At 48.1% G+C, this 22,775-nt stretch overlaps 1 protein-coding gene across 3 annotated transcripts in view; it reads right to left on the bottom strand.

The window, feature by feature from the left end:
* The window catches only part of LOC138975991 (probable ATP-dependent DNA helicase HFM1), a 57,051-nt gene that overhangs the window by 5,940 nt on the left and 28,336 nt on the right, over positions 1-22,775 (bottom strand). For 2 of the 3 annotated variants that reach the window (XM_070348781.1, XM_070348783.1), the window contains exons 20-30: positions 17,584-17,675; positions 15,127-15,233; positions 14,301-14,348; positions 13,018-13,115; positions 12,556-12,684; positions 12,110-12,195; positions 10,873-10,956; positions 10,232-10,389; positions 9,819-9,919; positions 9,469-9,555; positions 7,152-7,364 (exon numbers count right to left, since the gene is read on the bottom strand). In XM_070348781.1, coding sequence (XP_070204882.1) covers positions 7,152-7,364; positions 9,469-9,555; positions 9,819-9,919; positions 10,232-10,389; positions 10,873-10,956; positions 12,110-12,195; positions 12,556-12,684; positions 13,018-13,115; positions 14,301-14,348; positions 15,127-15,233; positions 17,584-17,675 — 1,203 coding nt within the window. The remainder of the gene's footprint in view (positions 1-7,151; positions 7,365-9,468; positions 9,556-9,818; positions 9,920-10,231; positions 10,390-10,872; positions 10,957-12,109; positions 12,196-12,555; positions 12,685-13,017; positions 13,116-14,300; positions 14,349-15,126; positions 15,234-17,583; positions 17,676-22,775) is intronic. The other variant, XM_070348782.1, reaches the window with a different exon arrangement.

Genomic DNA, 22,775 nt, shown 5'->3' with positions numbered 1-22,775 from the left:
CGCCATAGCCGTTGCTATGGCCTGACCTTGCTCGGTTACCCATAACACCCTGCGCACCACGTGAGCGCCCGCATCCGTAATAATCATTCGAGACTATTAATCAAACAAACACCCCAAGGACATAATCCAGCGGGGATGGATGGGAGGGTATTAACTATAAGAATTGGGTAAGTATATTATATTAAATCAAAATTTAATTAAAAATTTTCGATTTAATCACATATTCTTACTCCAATTCTTATGAATGCAGATTCCTCCTAAAGGTGGAGGGAACCTACTTATGTCCTTGTAAGAACCTGCCCTGCAGCAACTAAAACCAGCAATGAACTGGAGCCATCTAGCCGCGTGCAGGAGATATCCCGAGGATAGAAACCGATGAACACATCATCTGATCTCCAGTAAGCCGTTTGCAAAGCTTCGTCTAGGCGACCAGAACGCAACACGGCAATAAAAGAAGCAATGTCTCTTTAGCTCCATTGTAAAGAAATAAGAACCTGAGATAAAGCTCGTGGTTCCAAAAGACAGTAACGTCAAAAAAGGGATTAAAAAAGTCTAACCAGACAGTTAGAAAATCCGAATCTCCCGGAGCGAGAATCCTCCCAAGAGGAGGGAATCAAACACCAGAGGATATTGACCAGGTTTCTGAAACCCCAAAAACCTGGCCAAAAACCGTGAACAAACGGAACCAAAAGCCCTAAGGCTACATCCTCTGGCAAACCCCAAAAACGCATGCGCCTCACTGCCCTATAGGGCTGAGGCCCAGAGTAAGTAGAACAAAGTCCCACGCGCTAAACAAGGGGGAGCCTCTAAACCTCGTAAAACAAGGTCCTTTGATCATGCCCACAAGAACGCCATGAGCAACAGAAGAGAGGCCTATTTGTTTCAAAACAGCTGAGATAGCCGAGACGCCGGAACCTCAAAGAAGAGGCCCAGCTGCCCAAAGCCAAAAACTGAAACAGAGGTGAAAAACCACCTGGCTTGAGAGAGGGGCGCTAAGGAGTTGCACCCCCGCTCTAAATCCCCAATTGGCCAAGGAGGCCAAAAAAGGAGCATACACAGATAAAGTGGAGGAAATATATGCTTCGTGCCCAAAGACCAGAGTCAGAACCCATGATCTAAAACACAAACAGCACGCCTCCAGACCCGTAAGCAGATGGGCCAACCCCTGTGCAAGCCCTGAAAGGACCTGTTGAGCGAGTCGGCCAGATCGCAGAGCTGGCCGGGGAGAAATTCCCCTGAGAAAATGATTTAGTGTGAAAACCCAATCAGAATCCCCTATACTCTGTCTGACAGGGAGCGAGAACTTGCTCACCCCAGCTAGTTCACATAAGAAGCAACAGAAGAATTGCCCGAATGCAACAGGACATGCCTGTAAATAGCCAAAAAGGAAAGGCTAGTAGACTAAGAGCTACTGCTCCTAACCTCAGGCAAAAGAGAAGCCCAAGGATTTGCGTCTACATCACAGCCTCAAGACTGCAATTGCCAGTGCAGGCCCCATCTAGACGAAAACGCATCCATAAAGCGGTCTAAGTCCAGGGGGAAACAAAGCTAGGGAAAAAAGTCCCCTGAGCGATCCAAAAGGATTCCAGCCACCTTCCCGAGTGGAGGAACCCACTCTGGAGGAGGACCCTCATGTCCCAGACCTGTGAGGCCGAACCCCCCAAAAAACTTGAGGAAAGACTAGAGGGCCAGCATAGCTATCGATACCGTCCGACCGAAGATCGGGTCTAAAGACCCCGCAGAGGCCTGCTCTCGTGCCAGTCTGGCAGTGAAAAGAGCTTAAAGCCTCCCTATTCTCTCTTGTGTGAAGAATAAACCTTCCAAGAGACAAAGTCGAACAGCATGCCCAGGTAAAAAACCTGGGATAAGGACAGCTCGGAATTTTGCCTGGTTACTGAGAGCACCAGGCAAAAAGCCTGGTTCAACACCAAAAGAAAGTGCAGCTGACAAGCTGATTGACCTTGAAAAAGCTCAACCAGCCCCCGAGATAGTCCAGAGACCAACACCCCCAGAAACCGAGCCCTTTCCTGTGTGCAGAAACGCAGAAGGAAAGCTCATGTGAGAGCATCGAGGAAAATCTCAGCCAAAGCTGAAAGCTCTAGCCCATGCCGACCCACCTCCCGCAGAGAGGGAGGAGACACTGAACCAAAACACCCCTTTGTAACCGGGAGCGCATAAATGCGCTGCCAGAGGTCCAAGAAGGAAGGGAAAGATTCCAGCTATTGAGTAGGTTTTAACAACCCCCGAAAAAGCCTGACCCTTGCTTCCTGCAACCAGCATGAAATCAAACCCCTTGTAAAGGAAGGAGATCACACCAAGCAAAAACAGTGTGGGCCTAAAACGTCACCGAGAAACTTCTCCGCTCAGTGAAGACCCTAGCCCAAGCCGCCAGCAGCCTGGCTAAAGCCTTATCCAAGGCATCCTCCCTAACCCAAAAGAGCGTTCAGGGAGGATAAGATTGCCTATAAGAAAGCACAGAAGAGAGTCTCAGCCAAAGCAGAAAACTCCAAACCATGCCATCCTAGCTCCTCCAGAGAGGAGAGGGAGGAGTAACATCATGAAAACTCCATGTTCCCTGTGGTCTGTAAGCGAAGCCAGAAACTAGCCCCTGGCAATAAAAAAGTCCGGATCAGACCCTGAGCCTGAAAATTCCCTGCTATCTTCTTCCGCACTAAAAGTGAGGACGAAGCAGCCTGAAACCCCGAAGCCAGCAGTCCCCTGCGTATGAAGCAGCGGGAAAGGTGAAGGCTGAAGACCACTATCCTAAGGAGCGGATCAAGCCAAAAAGTGTGGCATGTGGTAGGCAATCACCGCAGACTCAGCAAATGAAACAAATTGCGAGAAAGCCTGTGAAAACCCAAAGCCATCCCGGAAGAGGAAGGAAGAGAGACACCCCCAACCTAACCGGGACACAGTAAACTGCAACAGCAGCCGCTCTATGTATGAGAAGCCTACAACCAGTAGGCAACCCTATACACTCCCCCTCCTCAAACAAGGAGTCCGAAGCTAACCACCAGTTGTGTAAAACACAAAAGGAGGGGAGACCGGGGAGGTCGCGCACTAAATACTCATGCCGATAACACCGCCAAGAGTGTGGATGAAAAGCGTGATCAGTCTCTGACTGCCAACCCAAAACCGCTCACCTGAACAAGAGGTGGGGGGAAGAGGGGTTGGTAACTGGCACAGATCTCTGCCGAGAAGGAGAGAGAGTGGAGAAACAAGACAAAGCCGGGCTCGGCGCGTCTTACCCCATCCGCTGTGCGAGAGAAGCATCCCAGTGCTAAGAACCAGACTACCTGGTTTGAACCACAACTCACCCCAAGTGGGGAGGGGGGTGGTCCAGCACAGCCGTAACCCCTAGAGGGGGTAAGGACTGAAACAGAGAAACGGCCGTTTCTCGCTCGTCCACCTGTCGAAGTCAAGTAGCCCTATCACTCACCCACCCCTAGGATGGGGGGGGGGGGGGTGACCTATGCTGGCTAAGGACAATGACCACTGGCCAGGCGATACTATAGCCGAGTCCCCACAGACCATTGTGAATACAAAGAATGGGAGACTGGAGAGAAAGAGTATATTCTGTCTCCGCCTGTCACAGGTAGACAGCCGGCACAGCCCGTGCAGAGAACAAAACGGAGCAAAGCTCATTGTTCCCTGACCACTGTGCGAGACACCCTGCCGAGAACAAAAGAGAGTCAAGCTCATTGTTTCGCGACCGCTACCCGCGACAAGCGCGGGCAGCTAACACAGCACCTGTCCCAAATGGAGCAAATAAGGGGTATGTAACGTAGCCGTACATAGCACCCCCACTGTGTAGAAAGGCCTGAGCCACGCCATGCCCCGGAAGGGGAGGGGGGTGGCTCTTCACAGCAGTAAGAGCGACGGAGAGAGACGAACCGAAAAACGGCCGACCCCCCTCCGTCCACCTGCCGTAGTCCTATAGCCCACCGCCCACCCACCCCGATAGGGGAGGAGAACGATTGTCAGGCCAGGACAATAGAGGAACAGACTGTGAAGACAGTCTAACAGCGCTCACCCCGTCCAACCCAGAGGGAGGGAAAGGGTGGACCCGCGACAAGCGCGGGCAGCTAACACAGCCACCTGTCCCAAATGGAGCAGAGAAGGAGTATGTAACGTAGCCTGGAAAGCCGTACATAGCACCCCCGCTGTGTATAAAGGCCTGAGCCACGCCATGCCCCAGATGAGGAGGGGGATGGCTCGCCACAGCAGTAAGAGCGACGGAGAGAGACGACCGAGCAACGGCCGACCCCCCTCCGTCCACCTGCCGTAGTCCTATAGCCCACCGCCCACCCACCCCGAAAGGGGAGGAGAACGATTGCCAGGACAATAGAGGCACAGACTGTGAAGACAGTCCAACAGCGCCCACCCCGTCCAACCCAGAGGGAGGGAAAGGGTGTAACGCTACTCCAGCCCCCACTCGATCCTGCCCAGTGGGCGGGAAAGAGTGAGCCACTGATACCCCCCCACCCTGCCCCAAATGGAGCAGAGAAGGGGTATGTAACGTAGCCTGGAAAGCCGCCACCCGAACGCGCCCGGGGGGCGGGAAAGGGTGGGAAGCAAACACGGCCCCCTGCCCGCAACGGGCAGAGTGGGACAAGCCCAGGCCGTGACTTACCGTGCCCCCCCACTCCCCCTTCCTCACGGTAAGGGGGCTGCATGACCGACCCAGCAGTGCTGTTTTTAAAGCAAGCCGAGCGGCCAAAGCAGGCGGGGAGCTGGCCCCCTTTCCCAAAGGAGAGAGTGCTCGCGAACAACCCAGTCTACCAGTGGCAGAAAGGACTGAACCGAACTGGCCGTTTGCACCAGGCGACGGTGCGACGCAGGAGCACCCCCCCTATCCCCCCCCATTGGCGGGGGGCTGCGTAACACACTGTGAAGTACCGGCGGTAATCAGAGTGGTTAGACGCAGGCAGGGAGCAGGCCCCCCCTCCTAAAAGGAAGGGGTGCTCGAGAACAGCCCAGAGCCACCAGAGGCAAAAAACGGGCTGAACCGAACAGGCCATTTGCACTTGACCACAGTGCGAAGCTGACGAACGGGAGGGCGGGAACCGCCGATCGCGCCTGAAACAGCTGAGAATACAGACCAAAACATCGTTAAGTCCCCCCAAAAGGAGGACATTGACTGATTCCTCTTACACAGAGAAAGGGGAAAGAATAGCCACACGGCCACCCCCCCCCCCCCCCCCCCCATCAGTCGCACCGACGACGATCCAACAAAAAGTCTATAAGGAGCCCAAAGGCTGATTAACCCCAACAGGGGAAGCGAGCTGTGAAAGAACTGAACCCGCCCTCGGAGGGATAGGAACATAAAAAGAAGTGCTGTATGACGGATCTACGACCCGCATAATAGGCAAATCAAAGTTCTTAGGCTACTCTTAGGTATAGTTTTCTAAACCAGGCTAAGAGCCTTGTAACCTTCCAGTCTCGCGCCAAGTTTAGCTTTGTTGTCGGCCATTTTAAGACCGGCGAAAAACAGTCACCCAGAACAACAAGAAGAGCAAACGCTCGATCGAGTCACTTTCGCAGTTCTGAATATTATATGAGGCATCAGATGGACAGGAAGAAATTGCTATTCACAACACAATGAGTCACGTTCACATAAAATTTGAGCCCGGTCACTTTTATAGTTTCCGAGAAAAGCCCAACGTTAAGTTGTGTGTTGCCGAACAGAAAAGGCTAGTTATCTCCCTTGTTTTTCTGATAACGTTCGTAAAAGGCTACAGATGTAAATACTTTGATGTAAAGAATAATCCTACAAAGTTTCAATCACATCCGATGAACTTTGTCAAAGATATAAAATGTCTAATTTTTCCTTTGACGCTGACCTGTGACCTTGAAAAAGGTCAAAGGTCAACGAAACCATCGTTAAAGTGTAGAGGTCATTGGAGGTCACGACTAAACAAAATATGAGCCCGATCGCTTTGATAGTTTCCGAGATACTTTGTCAAAGATATAAAATGTCTAATTTTTCCTTTGACGCTGACCTGTGACCTTGAAAAAGGTCAAAGGTCAACGAAACCATCGTTAAAGTGTAGAGGTCATTGGAGGTCACGACTAAACAAAATATGAGCCCGATCGCTTTGATAGTTTCCGAGAAAAGTCCAACGTTAAGGTGGTGTCTACGGACGGCCGGCCGGACGGCCGGCCGGACAGACTAACACTGACCGATTACATAGAGTCACTTTTTCTCAAGTGACTCAAAAAACGTCTGCGTGCGTGTTCAACACAAAGCTATCAACATTTATACCAAACATAAACAAGAAAGATCTCACCAAAAGGTAGACGGACAGGTAGACCCCCAAGAACCGGCATGTGAAGGCCAAAAGTGAGAGCGAAATTCGGACACGTCCACCGTGTGTTGTCGAAAGTCGAGAATGATTATTACGGATGCGGGCGCTCACGTGGTGCGCAGGGTGTTATGGGTAACCGAGCAAGGTCAGGCCATAGCAACGGCTATGGCGTCGCTTTTAGCTTGGTTACCACCCTACTAAGGGCAGGTAATTTGAGGTTTTTCGACATCTAGCATGTGGGACTAAAGTCAATGCATTCATAAGAATTGGAGTAAGAATATGTGATTAAATAGGGACACAAACTCAAGCAAACGCAGTTGGAGAACAACACAATTATGATGTCGGACATAACATTACTAATATTCTATAGAACCAGCTAGATCAAAATACATTTTACAAATGACCTGATTTCTTTTGGAAACATGCAGCATGCAGGGATTTGAAAACAACATTTTAACAATGATTCACCCGTAACACTATATCTTGGTGTTGGAAGATTCATCATTCTTTTGTACATAAAATTACAGAAAAATTCAACATTTCTCTGTGCTAATGATTTCTTGTTTGGATACACTCACCTTTACCAGACATCATTTTACAAAATGAACACCTCAATCGAATTACACAAAATAACATTAAAAAGTCATGGTCTGTACACATTCTGTTTGAAGCACAGGGACAAGCAAATCTGCAGAGTAAACATCTAACAGAAAACTAACCATTTCTGACATGATTCAGCTTCCCCACAGTCTACAAACAAAATAACATTAAAAAGTCATAGTCTGTACACGTTCTGTTTAAAGTACAGGGACAAGCAGAGTAAACATCTTACAGAAAACTAACCATTTCTGTCATGATTCAGCTTCTCCACTGTTTGGGGGAGTGTGCGCTGAAACTGCTGAAGTCTGTTGTGCATGACATCAATCTGCTGCTGTATCTTGTCGCCCATCTTGCTTCCTTTGTTCTTGGCGCTCTGCTTGCCTTGCGCTGACTGTTCCTTTGTTTCCTTGGCTGCAGCTCTACCACTCTTGTTCTGCTGCGCTGTGCCTGTTCCTGCTTGATATAGACGCGGAAAATGTCTTCAGTAAATTGATCACAGTGGAACTCCCTAGACCTCAAAATGTCTGAGAAAGTGAGGTCGTAAGAAGATGAGTCTTAAAATGGGGGTAAATTGACAGTGGTTATGAACAGAAAATCTGAAAAGGCAAAGGTTTTAAAAGGAGATTTGTTTATTTTGTTTATTTGGTGTTTAACGTCGTTTTCAACCACGAAGGTTATATCGCGACGAGGAAAGGGGGGGCAGATGGGATAGAGCAACTTGTTAATTGTTTCTTGTTCTTGTTCTTCTTCTTCTTCTTCTTCTGCGTTCGTGGGCTGAAACTCCCACGTACACTCGTGTTTTTGCACGAGTGGAATTTTACGTGTATGACCGTTTTTACCCCGCCATTTAGGCAGCCATACGCCGCTTTCGGAGGAAGCATGCTGGGTATTTTCGTGTTTCTATAACCCACCGAACTCTGACATGGATTACAGGATCTTTTTCGTGCGCACTTGGTCTTGTGCTTGCGTGTACACACGAAGGGGGATAAGCCACTAGCAGGTCTGCACATAAGTTGACCTGGGAGATCGGAAAAATCTCCACACTTAACCCACCAGGCGGCCGCGGCCGGGATTCGAACCCTCGACCTTCCGCTTTGGAGGCCGACGTCTTACCACCACGCCACAGCGCCTGTCGTTTCTTGTTCACAAAAGCACTAATCAAAAATTTGCTCCATGGGCTTGCAACGTAGTACAATATATGACCTTACTGGGAGAATGCAAGTTTCCAGTACAAAGGACTTAACATTTCTTACATACCGCTTGACTAAAATCTTTACAAACATTTATTTATTTATTTATTTATTTACGAGGATTTATATCGCGCACGTATCTCACCACACAAGGCGACTCAAGGCGCATGTTACCTATTAATGCCGTGTGAGATGGAATTTTTTACACAATATATCACGCATTCACATCGGCCAGTAGATCGACTGCCTTTAGGCGCTGCATCCACCTTTCACGGCCTATTATTCCAGGTCACACGGGTATTTTGGTGGACATTTTTATCTACGCCTATACAATTTTGCCAGGAAAGACCCTTTTGTCAATCGTGGGATCTTTAACATTGACTATACTCTATACAAGAAACACTCAACAAGGGTAAAAGGAGAAACAGAATCTGTTAGTCGCCTCTTACGACATGCTGGGGAGCATCGGGTAAATTCTTCCCCCTAACCCGCAGGGTTTTTTGAAAGGGGAAGTGATCTTAAGAGTGAGGTTCCACTGTACTGCTATTACAGTGTATATAAGAGCTTATGACTCAACTGAGAACATTGGTTTTAAAATTCCTGAAGAGAATATGGTCATTTTGCCTTTTTAGCTATACTTAACTGTTTTCATTTAAACAAAAAGAGAACACAACAGTAACCAGGTTTGGTACGTTCTTAATCAATATTTCAACAGTTCGTCGCAGCCTTCTTCAGGATGGTTAATCCCGCAGTGGGGCACTGCGGTTATGAAATTAAAGGCCCCTCCTGTTTTTGGAACCGCAGGAGCTTTCTAGTTTGCTGTTAGGTAGATTTTTGGTTCCTCTTTCCTGTCATGCTCTCTTTTTCTTCATGAATTCTTTTCTTTTTTCTGCCTTCTTGCTCATTCACCTGTATTTTTTCCAAAAATCTCTTCTCTTGCCGCTTGTCTCGCGATTCATGTATAGTTTAATCTGTTAGTGTTCTGATGTAAGTCCAGCAGTAGATAGGTTAAGCCTATTTTAACATACTGGAAACTGGTAATCTTCCAGTAGGTATTAATTTAGTTTTACTAAAGCCTGCTGGGACACAAGTAATGGGTTAGTGCATTTGTAAACAGGAATCGCTTGACAAGTGGCCCCCTTCATCCCCCCCTTCCTCGTCCTGATATGGCTCTGCGTAGTCGGCTGGACGTTAAGCAACAAATAAACAAACAAACAAATCAGGATGGTTAAAAGTAAGGAATAACGTCGCTCTTTTGCGTGCATTCTTTCTTTCATGTTCTCTCGCGTTCTCACACACACACACACACATAGATTATTCTCTCTCTCCCTCTCTTGCACTCTCTCTCTTTCTCTCTTAACTCTACTCACCTGGTTGTGCAAGTGGTTGTCTTGCTTCCAGTGGATGAAAACTTGTTGTGTACGCTGGCTGGTACTCTGTCTGGATGTCGAGCCCAACTGAAAAATGAACAAAACACAACGCAGAAATTGAAAAGTAAGCATTGACTGGAGTGTTATCAACCCGACATGATGCAGCCAAAAGCAAGACTTAAATTACTAAAGCATGACAGGGTTTGCTGTCAAAATTGTGCTGTTTTTGATGTGACACCATCACCTGTAACTAAATATACATACTCTATCTTGATCATGGACATTCAGGGTACAGCACACTGTATATTCTGAAATACCAGTAAGCTAGAGATAGATGCAAGGACACCAACCCCAGTCAAGGCTGATGAGTCCTACGTGAAGCACTGGACCTGCCACTGCACGCTTCACATGAACGTTTCGATTCCATGTCTGCGACAACAACATTCTGTCCCTGGAAACACAGAGAAATAAGGTCACATGCTAAGGTTTTAAATACAGATGTGGAATATATGTGCACGCACACATACACACACACACATGAGGGGGTCTTTGAGAGTCATATTTGTAACCTATATGATCAACACAAAGTGTTAGTGTAATCATTAGAAATGAAATTAAAATTTAATGAAAACAAATCTAGTCAAGAAGTCAAAAGCGATTTTGATGATAACATAAAAGGAAAACAAGTTTTCATTGATTTTGGAGTTGGCACACATCATGACCCAAACGTGTCAATTATAATGCTCCACAAGAATGCACTGACGAGAGTCTCCACTTGAAAACAACACTGTTGTCATCATCTCCAACAAGAACCACAATCTGGTGATCAGGGCCGCATGTGGATGAAACTCTCACTTCCTCTGCATTCAGCATGGACACACTGATGACAATCTGTGCCGAGCTTGCTGCATGCTTCTTGGCCTGCACATGGAAAAACAGAAGTGCTTTATATGTGGGATAGGCTGGTTCTCAGCATTCACAGATCATGAGATCAGTCCAATGATAACTTGAAACAACAGCTCTGAGATTGTGTCATTTATTAATTGATTATTCAGTTAATGAGTTATCTTTTTTGGACAGATTTACTCAGGGATACATACCAACAAACTGCAGCTTTTGGATGGATACACACTGACACTCTGGTATCTCTTCTTTTCCTTACTCCTATTTTGTATGCCGGGTGAGGGGTCCTGTTTATTCCCTCCTCCCTCCCCTTCCCTGACTCTCTCAAGTTTTCTGTATACCTTTCAGACACTGTTGAACTTTCTGTCTTGCTACCAATCAGTTGTCTTTTTTGGATAAACCTAGCTTCCCTCCATTCATCCCACTGTCTCTTCTTAGCCTACTGTATCCCCCCCCCCCCCCCCAAAAAAAAAAGAAGAAAAAAATGAAAAATCTGCTAACTTGCTGTATGATGAGCTCATAGCGAGGTAGATGGCTGACAGCATCGCGCACTCTGCTGCCAAACGGTGGATGTCTGTTCACAACCTGCAACAGCACAAATCACCTGTTAGCAAGCTCACTTTTCACTGACAAATTGAGGTCTGTTTTAGCTTCCTGTAGTGAAGACACTGATTGGATTTGCTCCATAACATAACTGTATCAGAAATGTGCTGGGTTTGTGCAAGAACAGCTCTCAAAAGAACTGAACAGTTTTGTCATGGACCTGGTCTAGCTACTTTGGTCTGTCATTCTTTTCCTCTCACCCCTCCACTTGGTAAAGAGCTTACTTACTTACTTACTTACTGCCTTTCACGCCTGGTGGCGTGTAGGGCAGCGACAAAGGCATCAGTGTTGTTTTCCTTTGTCGCTGTTTCTGTAACTCACTCGGTTTTACCAGTTAGAGTTGTTGGCCCTAAGCTGAACCCCCAACCTGGAGGACCAGGGTACACATTTTAGTCTGGCCTCTACCTCACGCGGATCTGTTCGGCATGGTTGGACCTACCAGGGACACGAGGTCCCCGCCGACATAGCTCCGGAGGTTGTCAAGGCACGCAAGCCCCCACACCACGATCAAGGTAAGTGCACCAGGTGGGGGTTGGTAAAGAGCACAATAGACAAATTCCGGAATTAACTCAGGTTTGTATGGGTTGTGAAAACATAAGTAGCCTTGCTTTATTCGGACAAACATCACATGTTTCCTGTACACCTGTTTGAAACACACCCTCTCTCACAAATGGGAAGAAACTGACGTTACATACGCACGCAGGGTATCGACTATGAGAATTGCACTTTCCCCAAGGGCAGCGCATCATGTTTAAACCAATATCTCTCGTCTCTCCTTGCTTGTTTACCTCTAGCACATGTTGGCCGCAAGCGGAAGTCGATATATTTGTCCGAGCTTCAAGCGGCATAACTCTGCCGAACGGTCATGTAGCAGTGACAGAGTTATTTCAAAACTTCGTCTATTTGGGCATATTTTCTCATGATTTTGTCTTGTGCCACAGACTAACTGAATTTGAAACCTGACATTGGTGTATGTAACCAACACCATTGGTCATCAGGTGATTGTTACTCTTACATTGATTTTCCTTGCTTCAGGCCTTAATTTTCTTCTGAAACACTTATCAAATTGCAATCTTCCGGCACAACCAAATGCATGTATGCTTTCACCGCAAAATTGATGATGACCCAGACTGACCATCTCAAGCTGCTGAGGTGGGGCTGCTTCCAGTGACTGGAAGGATGTCAATCCAGCTGTCTCCAGCGCCTGGGAAATGGTGGGTCCTGCACACAGAGAGAGAAAATTGAATAGAGAGAGAGAGAGAGCTAGAGAATATGTTTGTTATCAAATTTAGTGGTTTACAGGGCTGTTGCTAGGATTTATTTTCTTTGGAAAATAACCCGCAATGGCCACAAAGGTTTCAGCCATTTTTAAGAAGTTTCAGGCAGTCCTTGGAGTAAAAAAACAAACCCGGACAGTTTGGCAATTTTGCCGAAATGATGGCAAAGCTTTTGGCGATGTCAAGTAAGTTGCCGCAATTTGATGACTGCTGACACTTAGAACAATAACCCTGAAGTCAAAACACTACCGTGACTAAAATGACAGCATTACTCATTCTACAGCGCTATGTCAGTGTCACTCACCGATCCCCTCCAGCTGGCGTGACACATGCTTGGAGTCGGGCCAGAGTCTGGCCTTGAAGGCCTTGCACAGCTGGATGGTGTGCAGTAGTGTTGTGTAGTCCACTCCCAGCCACTGCAACTCCATTAGGCCTGATAATATCAGAAAAGCCATCACGTTCAAACTCGGGAACACCATGTTATCTATAATTCCATATCATTAACTAACTAGCCACTTGGTTTTTGTGTGTTTTTTGTGTGTGTGTTTTTTCCCTCAGTAATTCTCTTTACTGGGATTTGTATTCTGAATAGTTTTCACCATGCTTGTAAAGTTTTTATCACACTAAAATAGACAAATACGTGAGTATTCGCTTGAGTTCGTGTCCCTATTGTTTCTCATTTTATTATTGTATCATGTTTAATTGAATAAAACCTTGTTTAAACCAAATACTTGAGGAAATGCGGACAGACATTAAAATGCCTCACACTTGGTGACGCGCTGTCCGACCCTGAAGATCTTGAGGAGATCCTGTGATAGGGAGTAGTCCTGGAAGTGGAGACAGCCCAGCCCCGCCTGCATCAGACTGAAACACAAGAGCGTTGCATGTCATTCCTCATTTCATTTTCATGTTGATTACTGTATCATCCCACTGCTGGGGAAAATTAGGATTGCTTCCTCCAAGAAAAACTTGAGCTAGAACCAACAAGAGTTGCCCTACCCAGGTGTATTCATGTCCAGGTGTAGTCAGCCACCTGCACTACTGGCAAATTAATCAAAGTCTTGACGTGCAGCGGCGGAAACATGGGGTTGGGATATGGACGCCATGTCTGTGTCATAACATAAAGTTCACCCATGTTTGTCCTGGCTTGGATTCGGACCCCTGACCTGAGGGTCACAAGTCCAGTGCTCTACCTATTGAGATACCAGGGCTGAGGGTCACAAGTCCAGTGCTCTACCTATTGAGATACCAGGGCTGGGGTGCACGAAGCGAAAGTGGGTGCCACACAAACGGGAGAGAACAAACCGCGGGGTCTGATTTGTTGAAATCACAACACATCTCAGTTTCAATCAATCCAACACTGCGGGTAGCTCCCGTTGGGGTGGTGACTTTCTCATACACCTCACCCCAGACCTCCAGTTTGTGTATGCCTATCACACTGCAGTCACACATGTATGGGTTCACTATCTTCAGTTTCACTTCAAATAAACTGTTGGACTACACAAATCACAAGTTATTTAGAAACACAATAACTAAGACCTCCCAAGAACACTGATTGTTTTGACTCAATTATTAAATAATAATAATAATAATAATAATTCTCTTTATTTATATAGCGCCTTATCCGAAGTTCAAAGCGCTTTTATGCCGTGTGAGATGGAATTTTTTACACAATATATCACGCATTCACATCGACCAGCAAACCTCAAGCCTGTTAGGCGAATGTTCACCTTTCGCGGCCTTTATTCCAAGTCACACGGGTATTTGATGGACATTTTTATCTATGCCTATACAATTTTGCCAGGAAAGACCCTTTTGTCAATCGTGGGATCTTTAACGTGCACACCCCAATATAGTGTACACGAAGGGACCTCGGTTTTTCGTCTCATCCGAAAGACTAGCACTTGAACCCACCATCTAGGTTAGGAAAGGGGGGAGAAAATAGCGGCCCGACCCAGGGTCGAACACGCAACCTCTCGATTCCGAGCCCAAGTGCGTTACCACTCGGCCACCCAGTCCATGCCACTTTTGCAACAAAACATCACTTACCAGTTGACTTTCATCTGCTTGGTTTTGATCTTTCCTTGCATGGGATACCTACAAATCAAGTTCATCAGTAGTGAACACCAGTAAGCTTAGTAATACGATACCTCAAGATTTATCAGTGAATGTACAAAAGTCAAACAAAGGGAACATGGCTTGATAAATGTACGCTTGGACACACCATAGTTTTGAAGAAGAAACAAAGCCCAGAGGAAGGCACCAGAAAAAGAAGAAGAAAATCTGAAATCGCATCTCAAAGACCTTTCTAGGTAGAAGTACAAACGTAACACTCGGGTGTTGCTTTTCTGTCATGTCTTATTACAGTGGAACCCCCATTTTGACCCCCCAATTTCAGACCCTGTTTTCTCACATTTTCTGTCCACAACCTCTGTAAATTTACCCCCATTTTATATTAGACTCCCTCCTTTTTCAGACCTGATTTTCTCACATTTTCTGTCCACAACCTCTGTAAATTTACCCCCATTTTATTTTAGACTCCCTCCTTTTTGAGACCTGATTTTCTCACATTTTCTGTCCACAACCTCTGTAAATTTACCCCCATTTTATATTAGACTCCCTCCTTTTTAAGACCTGATTTTCTCACATTTTCTGTCCACAACCTCTGTAAATTTACCCCTATTTTATATTAGACTCCCTCCTTTTTAAGACCTGATTTTCTCACATTTTCTGTCCACAACCCCTGTAAATTTACCCCCATTTTATATTAGACTCCCTCCTTTTTAAGACCTGATTTTCTCACATACTTTTGCAAGTCTTAAAGGGGGGTTCCACTGTATAGTAGAAAGTGTGTAAAGTGATAGGAAGATGAGACCTGATCGTTTCCTGATGCTTGTTCTTGTTCAATGTGTTAAGGGTTTTCTTCTCGCTGGTGCGTAACTGAACGTCCTGGAACTCTGAGCAACTGGAGATGACCTTCATCTGTAACATCATCAACAAGAAGGGCAAAGCCCATACGACTCACATGCTTTACACATTTTTCCTACCAAAATACATGTGACCTTGACCCAAGGTCAAGGTCATCCAAGGTCATGCAACACAAAGCTGTTAATTCAAGACATAGGAAGTACAATGGTGCTTATTGGCTCTTTCTACCATGCAGACATGGGATTCAGAAAAAGTGATAATTAAGGAAAAAAAAAGTGGGGGTCTGGGGGCCGCAGAAGGCCCCCAGTAGGGTCCAGGGGCAACGCCCCTGGTCGGGGTCTGGGGGCGAATCCCCCAGAAGCTGAAGGTTTTTAGTATTTTAGACACACAAAAATGGCCCTGAAATGCATATTTCAGCTTAATCATAGCCCCCCCCCCCCCCCTCCCTTTCTCTTCCTTCCCATGTTTCTCAAACTAATTTTACGCTAAGACTCAAAATAAGGAGGAGAAAGAGAGAGAGAGAGAGAGAGAGAGAGAGAGAGAGAGAGAGAGAGAGAGAGAGAGAGAGAGAGAGAGAGAGAGGCGGGGGTGGGGTGGTGGCGTGTGACGGTGTGGTTTCAATGTTCTTCTTACCTTGTCGGTGCCAAACGACCCCAGTGACTGATTACCCGACTGGGTTTTCAGGATAGTCAGGTGCTTGTTGCTTTTCAAGTGGCTTTTGAGGGCAGTCTTTCCATTGGAACCGTAGTTGATAACATTAACATCGTTGCACAAAGTGCACTAAGCTTTTCCCGGCAAGTTGATTTTAGCAAAAGCATCGCCAACTTTCAGTTTCACGTCTTGTGTCTTCTGGCCTTTCTCGTATTTCCAGCTCAATGATACAACTTCATCGAGCCAGTCGAATCTCCAGAGATTTTTCTTGTACTTCTGCTGGTCAATTTCCCGGGATAGAACGGTTTCGTCTCGCTTTAGCTTCCTCATCATTTTGGCAAGTGGCTCGAAGCGATGTAAAAATGGCGCCGAATCATTCTCATACGGTATGCTTTAGCTTATACTGAATCCCCGATAGCTACGTTGAAACGGTGACTGTAGGAGACAAAGACACAGAGCGCGTTCCCATACGGATCGACCAGCAACAGTCTGACCGTTTTAGGAACCAACCGTTCAAGAATAGTATGGAATGGAGCGTCGCGATCAGCGGACCGGCCGAAAAACTTGGGTCTTTACCTACATATACCCCAACATTTTCTCAGCGGATTTGCACGAATCTCAAGAATGATCCCTGGAGCCTAAAAATTTACGGAATTCCGTAATTTTACGGAAGAATCCCATGTCTGCACATTTCATAAGGGTCAAAGTGACCTTGACCTTGATCATATGTGACCAAATGTGTCTCATGATGAAAGCATAACATGTGCCCCACATAATTTTTAAGTTTGAAACAGTTATCTTCCATAGTTCAGGGTCAAGGTCACTTCAAAATATGTATACAATCCAACTTTGAAGAACTCCTGTGACCTTGACCTTGAAGCAAGGTAAACCAAACTGGTATCAAAAGATGGGGCTTACTTTGCCCTATATATCATATATAGGTGAGGTATTGAATCTCAAAAACTTCAGAGAAAATGGGAAAAATGTGAAAAATAGCTGTTTTTTAGGCAACATTTATGGCCCCTGCGACCTTGACCTTGAAGCAAGGTCAAGATGCTATGTATGTTTTTTGGGGCCTTGTCATCATACACCATCTTGCCAAATTTGGTACTGATAGACTGAATAGTGTCCAAGAAATATCCAACGTTAAAGTTTTCCGGACGGCCGGACGGCCGGACGGACGGCCGGCCGGACGGACGGACGGACGGACGACTCGGGTGAGTACATAGACTCACTTTTGCTTCGCATGTGAGTCAAAAATGAGGGAGACTTCTTCTTCTTCGTTTATGGGCTGAAACTCCCACGTACACTCATGTTTTTGCACGAGTGGATTTCTATGTGTATGACCGTTTTTACCCCACCATTCAGGCAGCATATGCCGATTTCGGGGGAAGCATGCTGGGTATTTTTGTGTTACTATAATCCACCGAACTCTGACATGGATTACAGGATCTTTTCCGTGCGCACTTGGTCTTGTGCTTGTATGTACACACGAAGGGGGATAAGGCAAGTCTGCACATAGTTGACCTGGGAGATCGGAAAAATCTCCACCCTTAACCCACCAGGTGCTGCTTTCACGAAAGATCATAAATATTCTAGAATACATCTCACTGTTCTCCTTTTTGTTTTTGATCATTGTTTACGTGTTTATCAACTGCATTGGTGACCTTCTTCAAAATGTCACCTGGTCAGAAATCTTTGAAACAGCTGCGCCAAAGAATGAGAAAACATCATACAAACAAAGTAGACATACCAGATGTTCCAAAGAGCTCTTCAATGGAAGCTCTGAGAGGAGTTTCATGGTCTGGAACTCCAAACAGTAGCGTGCCATTAGGCGACCACGATCTGAAGAAAAGAAACACCATGCACATGATGATGGTAGTAACACACGCCAGGATGTATAGCTTTGAGTATACACAATGTAATTCTAGTTCTAAATGTAAGGCTTCTTTTTAAGCCTACTGTCTATATGATACTTACCGAGACAGTACTATTCTTGCACATTATCTATTATAGGCCGAAAAAATTGGACAAAACGCTGCGTGGGTACAATTATCTCCCATAACCATGCGCCACCGTGGATCCCAAGCACTGTCTGAGTGCTTCCCCCTTACAGGATGTAGGTGGCGCGTCCTCTTTCTTTATGAGCTGCAGACCCTCAAAAAGCCCATAACATATCAAGAGGGGAGGCGGGAGGGAAACTCTAATAGTACTGTCTCGGTAAGTATCATATAGACAGTAGGCTTAAAAAGAAGCCTTACAGTCAATATAACACTTACCTCGACAGTACTATTCTTGCACAGAATACCAGAGTGGTGTGAGGGTGATATGTAGAGTATTAAACTCCTTAATCAAAATCACTTAAATCCAAGGATTAAGATACCCAGGCAATTTTCGAACAGTACTACTGTAAAAGAAAATATACCCAAGAAAAATACCTTAGACTGACGTGACCATGCTGGCAACCACTGCTTTGGCAATGCCATACGACTGGTCAAGCCTGAGACTGGAAAAGTCTCGCATATAGTGGTTAATAAACGTGGCTGGAGTCTTCCAGAACGCGACCGCCATTATGCTTTGGAGCGAGGCACCCCGCACGTGCGCCAACGAGGAGCCGATAGCCCGAATCTCGTGTGCCCTGATGTCAGGGACCACATCCACTTGAGCATGAACATAAGCCTGTTTGATAAGCAAGGTCAGCCAACGAGCTAAAGTTTGTCTAGAAATATCCGATTGGTACTTCGGATTAAGCGAGACAAACAGTGACCGCTTAGAAGACCGAAAGCTACGTGTTCTATCCAGGTACACTCTAAGGGCACGTACTGGGCAGAGGAAGCGATCAGGGTCATCATGTTCAAGAGTGGGAGCCAAGGCTTGAATGACTACTGGTTTGGACAACTCCGAGGCATTCTGATTCTTGGCTCGAAAGTCTGGTAGGAAAGCCAACGTCACCTGATGTGTGGTGAACTCAATGTCAAATTCCAGGCCACTCAAAGCTTGAATACCACTGAGTCTACGGCAAGTGGCTAAAGCGATGAGGAACACAGTCTTAAAAGTCAGGAACTTGATACTAATGCCTGCCAGGGGTTCAAACTCCTTGCTACGCAGGAGTTTGAGAACCAGGAAGACATCCCACTTGGGAAATGAAACCCGAGGTTTAGACACCGCTGCATTGCTAATACCCGAAAGGACATTAGCAATGAGGGAGGAACTGATCAAGTGTTCAGGTCTGCGACCAGTAGCAGCCGCAATCGTGGAAGTGATGGCAGATTTGTATCCAAGAAGAGTCTTAGAAGAAAGACTCTTCTTTTGATACACTTCCACCAGGAAGTTGGCCAAGTCCTGTGTTGAGGGATAAAGCGGCTTTATCCCCTTGGACAAGGCGAAGGAGGCCCAAGCTCTCCAGCGTAAGTCATAGAGCTGATTAGTTGATCGCCTCTTAGCGTTCAAGGAAAACTCTACTGAACTCTTGTGCAATCCTAGTGCAAGCAGTTTGGAGCGCACAAGAGCCATGCGGTCAAGCACAGACTCTCTGGACGTGGATGAGGGAGGCCTGATCGAGGCTGGAGCAGACTTCCCCCGTCCAGATTCAGAGGTAGAGGGTCTACGTGGGTGAGACCGCGAAGATCTGGAAACCACGGAGCTGTTGGCCAGTAAGGCGCGACCAAAATCAGTCTTGGCCGTTCCTGCAGATACTTTGCCAGTACCCTCGGAATCAGAGATGTCGGGGGATAGGCGTAAGCATCGAGGAGCCTCCACGAGAGAGTGAATGCGTCCACGTGGAACGCATTCGTGTCTCGAAAGGGGCTGACGTACCTGGGAAGCCGAGCGCTGAATCGAGTTGCGAACAGATCGATCAGAGGACGGTCCCACCTTGCCCACAGACGCCGTAGAACGTTGTGAGCGATGGTCCATTCTGTGGGGAGAACCTGATCGCCCCGACTGAGAATGTCGGCCAGGGCGTTCAGTTTCCCCGGAACGAATTGGACTGACATCCGGACCTGATTGGTCTGGCACCAGAGCAGAATCTCCTCCGCTAACAGGGAGAGGGACCGAGAATTGGTGCCCCCCTGGTGGCGAAGGTAAGCTAGGCATGTGGTGTTGTCCCCGTGGACCAACACATCCTGATCCCGAATCAGGAGGCGAAACTCCAGCAGAGCCCGACGAACCGCCTCCAACTCTAGAAAGTTGATGTGTAGGAGGGACTCCTCCTGGGTCCAGACCCCCTGGGCCTCGTGCAGGTCCAGGTGGGCCCCCCAACCCCGCGTAGAAGCGTCGGTGTACAGGAAGAGAGACGGCCGTCTCGGTTGGATAGGCACCGCAGAGTTGAGCCAGATCGGGTCCAGCCATTGGACTACAGCCTCGTGAAACCAAGGCCCGATCTGGACCAACTCGGTGTAATCGAGAGGCCTGGAAGTCCGATCTGCTACTGCCCGTTGCAGGGGACGTTTGTGTAGCCTTGCAAGGGGCAGCAGCAGAGCGACAGACTCCATGGAACCCAACAGTTCCGCCAGCCGCCTGTGAGGAACAGCGCGGCAAGCCTGAATGGAGAGGATCTTTCGCCTCAGGGAGAGGATTCTGTCCGGGGAGGGAGACACAGTGTAAAGCACTGTGTCGAACGCCATCCCCAAGTAGCAAAACTGCTGGGCTGGCACGAGGTCTGACTTGTGCCACTGTATCTGGAACCCCAAAGCATGGGTCCGTTCCAGGACCTGCCGGGTGTGTTGGAGGCATTGATCGCGAGACTGGGCCAGGGTGAGCCAATCGTCCAAATATTGACGCAGACGCACACCCTGAGCTCTGACCAACGCCGCCAGCTCCTTGACCACCTTTGTAAAAATCAGCGGGGCCAAGGACAGGCCGAATGGGAGGGCCCGAAACTCGAACACTGTGCCCTCCCAAACAAACCGGAGCAGATGTCGGTACCCCGGGGCCACCAGGATGTGGAAGTAAGCATCCTGGAGGTCCACAGACGTGGCCCAATCGTTTGGCCGGATGGCCAACCGGACCGACGAAGGGGTTTCCATCTTGAACTTGCACCTGCGAAGGTACAAGTTCAAGGTGGAGAGGTCCAACACCGGCCTGAACCTGCCGTCCTTTTTGGGGACGGTGAACAGGCGGGAGTAGAACCCCGGAGAAGGCTGAGAAAGGGGGTAGACAGCCTTCTTCTCGACCAACGAGTTCACCTCGTCTTGAAGAGCCTGCCATCTGGCAGGGTCTCGAGGAGGGGGGAACGTCAAAGGTAGAGCGGACAATGGAGGTTGTGACGACAGCGGTAGAGAAAACCCCGACCCCACCACCCTCAAGATAAACTGGTTGGAGACCAGTCTGCCCCACATGTCGCGGGCCCGAAAAAGGGAACCGACGGACGAAAGAGGGGCAACTTGAGGGGGCGTCAACGTAGGGCCGGGACTCACTGAAAATTCTGCTGGCGGGCAGGCGCAGGCTTGCGACCACCCCCCTGGTGGTGCTGCTTACCCTTACCTGTCTGAGCACCCTTCTTCTTACGCTTGGGAGCACGAGAAGCCGGGGCCGCAGGGGGGAACGCGACAGGCGCCTGAGAGGAGGAAGAAGGAGGCAGTGAAACTGGCTTCTTCTTCTTCTTCTTCTGAGGCTGGGAGCTGGAGGTGACTGTAGCACTTCTCTTACTCCCCGCCGACGTCGCCGAAGCAGCGAGGCCAACCATCAGAGAATCAGTGTTCCTCTGGCGTGTGGACTCCACCACAGAACGGACAGTGCCCGGATGAAAAAGGGAAGAAGGCTGAGGAAACGTGTTCCTCAGACTCTTCCTCATATCCGGAGGCACTAAAGAAGTAGCCAGAAAATGATCACGGAACAGGGCCAACAAGTGGACCCGTGTTCCAATGGCCAATTCTGCCGCAGTCGTCACGCACGATCGCACGGCATGCAAAGCCCGATCCACTCGAACCGTGTCAAGGACCCGAGTGGAATCGGACTCTGCCCGATCGGGAGGGTCCAACAGTGTGGACAGCGTGCTCATCCATGTCAAGGCCTGTGATTGGGCCTCGACAATGGAAGAAACGGTGGCCTCAAGATTGTGGAACGAAGCAGAGCTCAGTTCCACCTTCTTGACCGAAGGCACCTCCCCAACGAACACATCACCGTCAGCCCCACCCTGAACACTCGAAGTCTGGAAAGGGAGAGTTCGAGAGTCAAAGGGAAAAGGGAGGGACGAAACAGATTGGACACGAGGAAACAGTGGAGGTGCGCCTCCCGAAGGAAAGCACGGCACTGAATCCGCGTCCTCCCGAGGAACATAGGTCGCGTTCGCACGTGAATCTGTACTCCTCAGGCGATGTGCTGCCGCTTCCACCGTGGCACTAAGACTAGGGTGGAACGCGAATTGCTGGCGGCCGGATCGTTCATAAAACGAGCCGCCGGCAGACGCGGCGTGTGCCTCCCGCGCCCGGGCCGAAGCGGACTCCAAGGACGAGAGGGCGTCGGAGGGAAGGACGTCCTGAAACTGTTCAAACGTCCTTCTAGCTGTGCGAGGGAGAGCCTCCTGCCTCTCGTCCTCAGACTCCACGTCCTGTGTGTCAACCGAAGGGTTGGGAACACTAGACGACAGACGCTTAAGAGAGGCATCCGTGGCGTCAAGACGCCGCGTGATGTCTGTCATGTACTGTTGGAAAGTACGAAGCATAGCTTCGGAAGTTCCATCAGAAACCGGCAAGGGTAGAGGATCAGTGTTAACCTCAGGGCGACCCTGATCCTCCTCCCCATCGTCCTCTGACTCACTCTCCTCTTCACTTCCCGACAACTCCTCAACAGCAGGAGTGTAGGAAGCTTGAGGGGGAGGAGCCGAAAGTGATGAAGTAGACTGTGACGAAACGCCCACTGAAGCAAGAGGCCGCGAAGACCCCTGCCCCAAAGACGAAACGTCTCCAGCAGCCGAAGGGAGAGAACAACAAAAACCCTGCGACT

Source organism: Littorina saxatilis, linkage group LG9 (genome assembly GCF_037325665.1).
Source record: "Littorina saxatilis isolate snail1 linkage group LG9, US_GU_Lsax_2.0, whole genome shotgun sequence".
In the NCBI taxonomy this organism is placed as follows: domain Eukaryota; kingdom Metazoa; phylum Mollusca; class Gastropoda; order Littorinimorpha; family Littorinidae; genus Littorina; species Littorina saxatilis.
Note: the sequence above shows the minus strand (reverse complement) of the source record. Positions and strands in the feature narration are given on the sequence as shown.